The sequence below is a fragment of the Scophthalmus maximus genome, chromosome 7, assembly GCF_022379125.1.
Source record: "Scophthalmus maximus strain ysfricsl-2021 chromosome 7, ASM2237912v1, whole genome shotgun sequence".
NCBI classification, from domain to species: domain Eukaryota; kingdom Metazoa; phylum Chordata; class Actinopteri; order Pleuronectiformes; family Scophthalmidae; genus Scophthalmus; species Scophthalmus maximus.
The window spans coordinates 22952501-22962500 of NC_061521.1; the positions used below are offsets into that span (position 1 = coordinate 22952501).

At 49.7% G+C, this 10000-nt stretch overlaps 1 protein-coding gene across 6 annotated transcripts in view; it reads left to right on the top strand.

The window, feature by feature from the left end:
• Nucleotides 1–10000, top strand: part of znf423 (zinc finger protein 423) — a 134531-nt gene that overhangs the window by 27434 nt on the left and 97097 nt on the right. For all 6 annotated transcript variants that reach the window (XM_035642981.2, XM_047333416.1, XM_047333415.1 and 3 more), the window contains exon 3: nt 5494–5703. In XM_035642981.2, coding sequence (XP_035498874.2) covers nt 5494–5703 — 210 coding nt within the window. The remainder of the gene's footprint in view (nt 1–5493; nt 5704–10000) is intronic.

Sequence of the window (10000 nt, forward strand, 5' to 3'; positions counted from 1 at the left end):
TAATTTTTTTACTCCCTTCTATCGGCATCGGCCCCCAAAAATCCATATCGTGGTTCTCTAGTATTCACCAAGATTTTTCATCCGTGCGTTTGAACCTGCGGTTTTTGGCTGCACAGTTTTATCGTGACCAGAACTCTTTGACCGACGCAGGACATGAGTGAGAGAATAACAGTAATGTGCCTTTCTGTCGCGGGGAGTGCAGCCGGCGTTGTCCGAATCTCCCTGCGTGTTCCGACTCCGAGAAAGAATCTGTGCCCTGTTTCGCTCTTGGCCCGATTTCTGACCTCGCGGCCGGTGCACAGCCCCGGCTGAAGGTGCCGGTGCTGCCGGGCCGGGTGTCTCTGAATCCCGGCCCGGCCTGGCGAGCGATGTGGAGCAGAATGAAAAGCCTTGTGTTCTCCTGGAGGCCCCACACACACACCCACCCCACCTGTGTGTGTGTGTGTGTGTGTGTGTGTGTGTGTGTGTGTGTGTGTGTGTGTGTGTGTGTGTGTGTGTGTGTGTGTGTGTGTGTGTGTGTGTGTGTGTGTGTGTGTGTGTGTGTGTGTGTGTGTGTGTGTGTGTGTGTGTGTGTGTGTGTGTGTGTGTGTGTGTGTGTGTGTGTGTGTGTGTATGTGTGTGTGTGTGTGTTTTGTGCCATTTGGCCGGCAGATACTACACATCTCTCCGAGGCCGTGGAGTGTGTCCCAGTACCAGCTCCCGGCTGCCAGATCCCTCACTTGAATAACTGCTTTACCTTTCGCAGCGCTACACTGTGTTTTATTCTCCTTCAACTCTCCCACCAGCGCTGGCACTCTGCTTTAGCACACTTCCATCGCCCCGGGGGCAGTTCAGGAACACTTCCCAGAGTTCATTAGTCCCCTCCCCGCCACACTTGTGTTGCGTGTTTGATTTTTTATTTTTTTTTTGCGGGGTTCCAGTTCGCGTCTCTCTCCGCTAGTTTGTCGTGGCAACGGCCGACCGGTCAGACAGACAGACAGACAGACAGACAGACAGACAGACAGACAGACAGACGGCGGGATGGAGTGTGTCCATGTTGAATGTTGGGTCGCAGCGTCGGCGTTTTCTCTGTTCGGTTTATAGCCCACTGCAGGAAGAGGGAACAGAACCTGTGCTTGCCCGTCTCTGCCTCCTCTGTTCTATGCAGTATGTTTATGGCTTATCATCATTTAGTTCGCTAATTGCCTCAATGAACTCATTTCGACAGAGAACACACACACACACTCTTCTGTGAGCCTAACGAGTGGTGATTAGTGGGTCTCAGCGAGGCGTGGTTAGGCTGTGTAACATCATTCTGCGCTGTGGACTCTGCTAATTCACTTCTCTTTATCTAATTACCCAGGGCTGCACACAAACACACACACACACGTGTACACACAAACACACACACACATGTACACACACACACGTGTACACACACACACACACATGCACACAAACACACACACACGTGTACACACACACACACATGCACCACCTGCATATATCTTTCCTGCAGATATGCAAAGTGACCTCATTATTACCGAGGTATCCCTTTTATATATTTATATTTTCCCGTCTGTTAATAAAAAGCCCATTGTCCTCGGGTTACCGAGGCTGGTGGTTACAGCCCAGAATGTTGCTTATTACCTTTCCTCGGGAGACGCGCGGCGTGAAAAACATCTTCTTCTCCACGTCCGTACACGTGACGTTTCATTCCTTTTTTAAAAAAAAATAGCTCATAATATTTAATACGACTCTCGGACGTCACAGGAGCCAATTTAAGAGATCAGTCCTTCATGGATCAGTACACCAGGCATCGATATACAGTAAAGTCATCGTACTATTTATTTCATCCATTTATTAAATGGATATTTGATGCTTTAGGCTGATTTAATAGTTGTGGATGCAAGACAGCCAATGACATGTCACGTGTGGGAATGTTCCGAAAATGCCGCGTTGGGCATCCGCGAGTATGCAAATCTAAATATTGATCCGACACCACGTCTATAAGGTATTTTTTCCCGGATTGACTGAGCATAATAACCAGACCCCAAATCAATGGGGTCAAATCCTCGTCTCCGGGAGCCAGGACAGGGCGCTGCCGGTTTTTCTGTCACGCTGGCGAAGTTAATTTCAATTTGCATCCCAGGTGTGAGTCGCTCCCTCATCACATGGCTGGAATACAAATCCTCAGGTTCTCTGCGAACAAGCGGCTGTGGGTGAAAATGACGAGTGTCGCTGTGCGCGTGTTGCTTCTCATTTAGTCCAGAGATTTGTGTTGTTTTAACAGTTTTTTTTACAGTTAAAGTGAAGGACTTGATTTTGATTTATTGTTGTGCCCTCTGTGGCTGACGTGAGGATGAAACGCGGGGTGCCTGGGTTTGGGATTGGAGTGTGTGTGTGTGTGTGTGTGTGTGTGTGTGTGTGTGTGTGTGTGTGTGTGTGTGTGTGTGTGTGTGTGTGTGTGTGTGTGTGTGTGTGTGTGTGTGTGTGTGTGTGTGTGTGTGTGTGTGTGTGTGTGTGTGTGTGTGTGTGTGTGTGAGAATGTTCAGTTATTCCTGGCATAGGGACAGTCTGTGACTCAGAGATAATGGTTCTCTGTAGAGCCTGTGTGTGTGTGTGTGTGTGTGTGTGTGTGTGTGTGTGTGTGTGTGTGTGTGTGCGCGCGTGCGTGCGTGCGTGCGTGCGTGCGTGTGTGTGAAGGAAAGACTTTGAGTGGATGGTGCACACATGCTAGGGGACCACTGTCGTACTATTCAATCAATACCCACACACACACACACACACACACACACACACACACACACACACACACACACACACACACACACACACACACACACACCCCTCTGCACCCTAAGCACCCATGGGAGCTGCCTGCTTTCATTATGAAGGCCTGCTGCTTCTTTCTGGGGGGGAGGTGTTGTAGAGAGAGAGGGAGGAGATTTTCTGAGGAAAAAGAAAGATAAAAACTTAGAAAGAAAGACGAAGAATGTGTGAACCATTAATCGGAGGCGGATGCATCTCAACTCATTGGTGATGTGTGAAAACACATTCTATTTCCATGTGGTTTGAAAACTTTTTTTTTTACTCACTGCAGAACATTTGTTTGTCGTTAGACGAGTCAATGTCGTTTTTAAACCCCGCCCCCCACCCCCCCCAATCTACGTCTGTCTGACGCACAAAGATGACACACAATCACATCCATACATGTCCAAATGGAAACACCACCAACCATCTGAACCTCTCTCACCGCGTCTAATCGTGTTGTGACGCCCATCTTCAAGGAAGATGAATATAGATGAGAAGAAAAACAAGCAGGGAGGACAGACGGGCGAGAGATGGAAAGGTCTCGCCTGGCTCCTGCTTGGAATGAAATGTCCCGAGTCCGAATCGTGAGCGATCCTCGAGACATGTTTTAGCCGTGCGGTGTGCCACTCTTGGAATGATTCGCTCACACGCTACCGCATGTGGTGCAACATAACACACTTCCCACTTCAAAGGGTTAGGAGGTCGGAAGTCCATATTATTTATATATATATATATATATATATATATATATATATATATATAAAAGGAATACCAAAGATGAAACATAGATTAAGCAACATGATGTAATTATTTGTCTTATACTTCAGGGCCTTGATCATCATCATCATCATCATCCTCACCTTTGACAATGATCTTAAATACGTGGGTCAGGCTGTTTCCATTATGAGTTGACGTGCAACATACTTCAAATATAAAAACAAACAAGTTATCGTGCCGCCCCCCCCCCCCCCCCCCCCCCCCCCCCCCCCCGCCCCCCCCCCCCCCCCGCCCCCCCATTCGGTTCCGTTTAGGAAAAAACATGTTTTCCTCCTTTGGGAAGCAGCTGTGGCACATAATCTAATCCTGTTCCCTCCATTCGCCGACGTCACGGGAGAAACTCTCCGACGTGGGAAGACCTGAACCGCCGTCCGTCAGTAAAACGCGACCGGGCATATTTACATTCCAGCATGCGCACGTTTGTCCATGTGTGTCCGCACCGACGCGCTCATTTTGCGTATCCAGTTACTGTGTGTGTGTGTGTGTGTGTGTGTGTGTGTGTGTGTGTGTGTGTGTGTGTGTGTGTGTGTGTGTGTGTGTGTGTGTGTGTGTGTGTGTGTGTGTGTGTGTGTGTGTGTGTGTGTGTGTGTGTGTGTGTGTGTGTGTGTGTGTGTGTGTGTGTGTGTGTGTGTGTGTGTGTGTGTCGGCCGAGGGAGCCGCTCGCTCTCCCTGGCCAGACGGTGCTCTCACCACTGGACAGATGGCCGGCACCCTCCCTCCTCTCTTCTTCCCTCTCGTCCCTTCATCCATCCCTGTCCGTCTCTCCGTCCATCGCTGCCTCTCCCTCTCTCCCGCAGCCCCGCGACTAAGCACCCCGTCACCTCGATCCCCCCCCCGTCGTTCCCCACCTCCCGGCGTCCCTCCGTCCCGCTTTCCCAGCGCACCTCTCGCATAATAATTGAGGCCCGGGATGGAACAGCATATAATAATAAAGGAATTCATTTTTATTCTGCTAACACACATAAAAGGATGTTTGGAGCTCGTAAGCTTTAATCCTTTCTGACCCACAACTGCCCTCGCCACAAGAATGTCCAATTTTTGTGTGTGTGAAAGTGATGACGGTGATTCACTCTTCTGCAATGACCCGCACTTCCAATTTGATAAAGCCGGATTCGATTTTTCACCGAGTGACGCGTGTATTAGGATGTACGACTGCGATGTACTGAGAATGTTATCGTGAGACTGACTGGATTTATTCATCTAAGGTTGAATGATCCGAGACAGTTAGACGGTGGATTCCCGTTTCAGATTGAAGCCGTTTTCAGACGGGAACTGCGGAGAATGTCCGGAAAAGCGGAGTTTGCCTTTCTCATATGACGAACGCAGCAGGGCATCGTCCGAGTCAAGGCTGGAGCCAATCCCAGCTAACATTGGGCGAGAGGCGGGGTTCACCCGGGACAGGTCCCACTGAAGTGACTGCAGGAACAAATTTCCTTCATCTAATCTGGAGTCGTTTGAGTTCAGCTCCCTTTTTCCTTCCTCCTCCCCTCCCCTCCCCTCCCCTCCGACGCCGGGCTCTTCAGTGTCAGTCCTGTTGGAGCCGCAGCGTTTATAATGTGATAATAAGGTGTGAAAATGGAGACACAATGGAGCAGTGAGGATTGGTCCGACGCAGCCTTCCACTGGTCCCCCTCTCACACTCTGCCAGTCTGCTACCAGGACACACACACGCACACACACACACACACACACGCACACACGCACACACACACACACACACACACTCACGCCACATGGATGTCTCCTCGTCCTCTGTACCATTGCTGCGCTTGTCGTTGGTAAAATACAGCTGGTTCAGTAACCATGAAAAATCTGATTTCCGCAGGTAAAAGTGAGTCTTTAATCACCCCGATGTCCCCTCCATTCATGACTCAATAGTGAGTAGATTGCGTGTGCTGACTTGTCTTCTGGTTGCATCCCCAGAAGTCCCGGCATGCGACCGAGATGCGGAGCCCAGAGACGGCCGGGGGACGGGCGCCGACGACGGCGAGCAGGAGGAGCACGACGAGCGCGACGAGCGAGAGCACGACGACGACCTGGACGACGAGTCCATCTTCACCTGCGACAACTGTCAGCAGGACTTCGACTGCCTGGCCGAGCTCACCGAGCACAGAACCCACCACTGCCCCGCCGGTAAGGTTGCGATTTTGTTTCCGCGCGTTGTTCTCTCGTTGATCAGACTCACACCGGTGTACGCGCATTACCACGTTTTCACAGAGCCACAGGTGCAGAGCTTAAATGTACCTGCATTCAGTCCCGGGTGACTGAATACCTATAGCTATTGGATACAGTTGTACACACACACACACACACACACACACACACACACACACACACACACACACGCGCCGTTATTAGTACTGGTGTAATTAATGGAAGGGCTGAAAGGAACACGGCGGGGGCATCTGGTTCCTACAGATTAATCCAAACGCTCTCTTAACAAGCCAACACACACAAACACACACACACACACACACACACACACACACACACACACACACACACACATATGAACGCACACACACAAACCCACACACATGAACACACATGAACATACACACACACAAACGCTTTCTTGCTTCTGCAAAGCACTATGCCTCTTAGCGAGTGTGTGTGTGTGTGTGTGTGTGTGTGTGTGTGTGTGTGTGTGTGTGTGTGTGTGTGTGTGTGTGTGTGTGTGTGTGTGTGTGTGTGTGTGTGTGTGTGTGTGTGTGTGTGTGTGTGTGTGTGTGTGTGCGTGCGTGCGTGCGTGCGTGCGTGCGTGTGTGTGTGTGCGTGTGTGGGGGTTGGGGGGAGGGGGGGGTAAAGACAATGTTCCCAGAGACTGTGTAATGAAGATGATAAGACCCCTGCCTCAGCGGCCTCTCCCTCACCCACTGGCCCGACATCCACATCCCACTCACAGGCTTCATCCATACCGCTGCGTTTTTTCCCTTTTCAAAAACCGAAAGCGATCTCCGTCCAGACGAGCGTTTTTTCCAGCTCCGTGTCAGAACTCGATCTCCGTCCGTCCGAACGCACTTGAAAGCGCATGTCGCGTGACCCTCCACGTACGCTGGGCATGCCGGTGTGAACAGGAAGCAGATGGTCTACCCTGCGGCCGTTTGCTTAGTTCCAGAACATACGATGATGAGGGAAAGGTAAGAGCGGGGATTTTCTTACTGTTACTGGAAGGCAGAGTTCGCAAAGTTTTGCAAGCAGCCCTTTCAGTCGAGTCGTGACCAATAGAAAACAATCGGGAGGCAAATTACGGGTCCCGCCCATCCTGCAATGCTCCCTGGATTGTTGATGTGGATGTAGCCACAGTGTTTGGGGAGATTCTTAGAGATGCAGTAATAGAAAGCTGTTTGTCCTAATCAATTGATTTCCAAGAAGAAGAGCGATGGAAATGAAAAGGGATGATGACAAAGGCCCCTGTCCTGTATGCTGTGATAGTGTTATACAGTTTACAACTCGCACACCTCATCCGGGCGGCCCGATCGTCGGGAATGTCAAGGCGAACATCAGGAGAATACGACAGGAATACTTACGAAGACTCTGAGGCTCAATAGGAGCGTTCTCGCATATAATCGACTCTTGACTTGTTCCGCTCAAGCCTTGTTAGCCAGAGGCCCGACTGCGGTGTGGAGTCATTTTTAATCCTCCTCGACTCAACGTAAGCCGCGACGTTACGTACCACACGGCACATGTAGGGGTATTTGCTTTCTTTCTCTTCTCTTTTAACTGGGAAAGACGTTTGTGCTTTTAAAAAAAAAAAAGAACATCTTGTTTTTTGTTCGCTCTGTCCTTTGCCCACAAGTAAAAAAAAACCACACACACACACACGCCAGTCATTTACTTCTGCATGCTGTGTCACACACACACACACACACACACACACACACACACCCCGCACTGCCAAAAGCGCAGGGCTGCTATCAGAGCTCGGGATGTGGCCTGTGATTTTCGGCGTAGGAGTCTGGGGAGGGCTACATGTTGCTGAGGGAGAGAAAGTCGGGGGAGGGAGCGGGGAGGGAGCGCGGAAGAAAGAAACGAAATGAAATGATAAAACATGTTCTCCCCCCCCCCGGGGGGAAAGAGTGGTTGAGATTGCAGAGTAATCCCACAGCTTGGCGGGAAGCGTGTGCACTTGCGTGCGTGCGTGGGGGGGGGGTTCATCTGTGTGTTTGTGTTTTGCTGTTGTGTGCGTGGTTGTAAAAGTGTGTGTTCGCCTGATGCGCGTGTGTGTGTGTGTGTGTGTGTGTGTGTGTGTGAAAGTGCAGTATATGTGTGCGTGAAGCTGGCGGTTGGACCACGGTTTCTGGTTATTATTGAGGAGAAGGCTGAATCAAAAAACATGGACTTAAAAAGTCCTTTTAAGTTCTCTGCTGGGGGACCCCTGGGAGCCAGTTTAGTAGGAGGGCATGGGACACACACACACACACACACACACAACCACACTCACACACACTATGAAAAAACACACACAGTCCACTGGGGATAAACACACGCCACTCAAGATCTGCATGAGAGAGTTAATGTGTTCATGCATTTTGTTGCTCGTGTGTGTGTGTGTGTGTGTGTGTGTGTGTGTGTGTGTGTGTGTGTGTGTGTGTGTGTGTGTGTGTGTGTGTGTGTGTGTGTGTGTGTGTGTGTGTGTGTGTGTGTGTGTGTGTGTGTGTGTGTGTGTGTGTCCCTGAGCAGAACTTAAGCGCTCAGACGTCAGCCATCTTGGTTGGGGGTAACAGACGGGGGCCATCTTGCCAGAAGTAGCTAGCCATGATGCGGCTCTGATGTTAGCACGCTGTTAGCTCGGCAGTCGCGTAAAGAAACGAGTAAATCAAAGCTTTATTCCGTCTAATCGCAGAAATGTAATGTCACAAAGATCAAAATTATAACCAAACGTATTGTTGAACCAAAACAAAAAACCTTCATGAAGGTAGAATCAAAGAAATATGTTTTCATGTTACATAATCCTATGGTCTCTACTTGTCGTTCCACAGGTTCAATATGTGTAAAATGCTTTCTATTTAAAAAAAAAATCATAACTGAAGTTGCGTGTGAACACGTTATAACTTTTTACCTCTCGTGTTATAACACAAATACTCCACAACTAGAGCCCGATCTGGAACATGAACATTTTAACATTTCAGTCTTTGGCGCCAATCGTCTTGTGTTGCCCCGACTGTCAGTGATCAGCTATTGAATAATATCTGCGCATCCGCGACCTGTGTCCCAGGGCCACGTAAGTTAGTGCTGAATTTCTCTGCGGAAAAGAAAAAAAAAAAAAAGAAAACCCCACACGCCGGCATCTGTACTGCTAACCATATACCGTTGTAGCAAACGGGTCCCAGGTTAGCAGCTAGCCGCGGCCATAACGCCGAATGGGTCCCAGGCGCGGGAGTGAAGCACCGAGTAATTCAGTGCCACTCTGGCGGAAGGCCCATAAAGAGGCGCCGTTAATTTGAGTGGAAGGTTGAACAAACACGCGCGTACAGTGGCACAGATCGATGACACGTCCGCGCGTGTGTGTGCGTGCGTGTGTGTGTGTGTGTGTGTACATCGCCGTACGCACCGACCGAACCCATCTGCTTGTCTGTAACGCCACAATGATGTGCGATGAGCTGGACCGCTCTGCTGGTCGCGTGTGTGCGTGTGTGTGTGTGTGTGTGTGTGTGTGTGTGTGTCCACGATCGTGTTCATGTTCCCCAATGACAATATCATCGTTAGTCTGTTCCACTTCTGCAGATTTAAGCCCGTGTGATCGCTCTGCCTTTAAACTGTGGAGAAGATACTCACTGCGATTGTGTGTGTGTTAGTGTGTGTGTGTGTGTTAGTGTGTGTTCACAGTGATTAAATGTTGTAGCTGGTGCACACATGAGTCTGATTCTGTTGATATCTTTAAACAGTTACGCTCGTGGCAGGATGCTCTGCAGGGTTTCTGCCATACGGGGTGCGCCGCAGTACTTTTCCGAAAGAACGGTAAACTGCAGTCTTCATTGTTAAAGTGCCTCATCATTTTTAATGCCTCGCGTGCCGGCGACAGCTGTTGGGGTCGCGGTCGGGTCGCCTGTCCAGACGTGCGTCTGTCCGTCACATTCCGGCAAACGCAGGATCTCAGGACATGCCTCGAGGACACTTCTTTTGAATCCGGCAAATTCTCAAGGATGAACCGTCAAAGGTCACGGTTCCTCTCTGGCCAAAAGTCGAGAATGAACGTTCGAATATTTCCTGCAACTTCTCAGACAGATGTTTGATTAGATAAAATGACGAAGGCATGTCATTTTGTGTCCAAGAGGTCAAAGATCAACTTCCCTTTTCCTGCACAGACGGGGACGTTTGCTTTTGTTACCTGCAACCTGACTGGTTGACAGAAGCATCCAGCCACACGCCGGTGATTCAAAACTATTCTACATAGTTTGAAAAAAACAACTTGCTGAGGTGCACATTC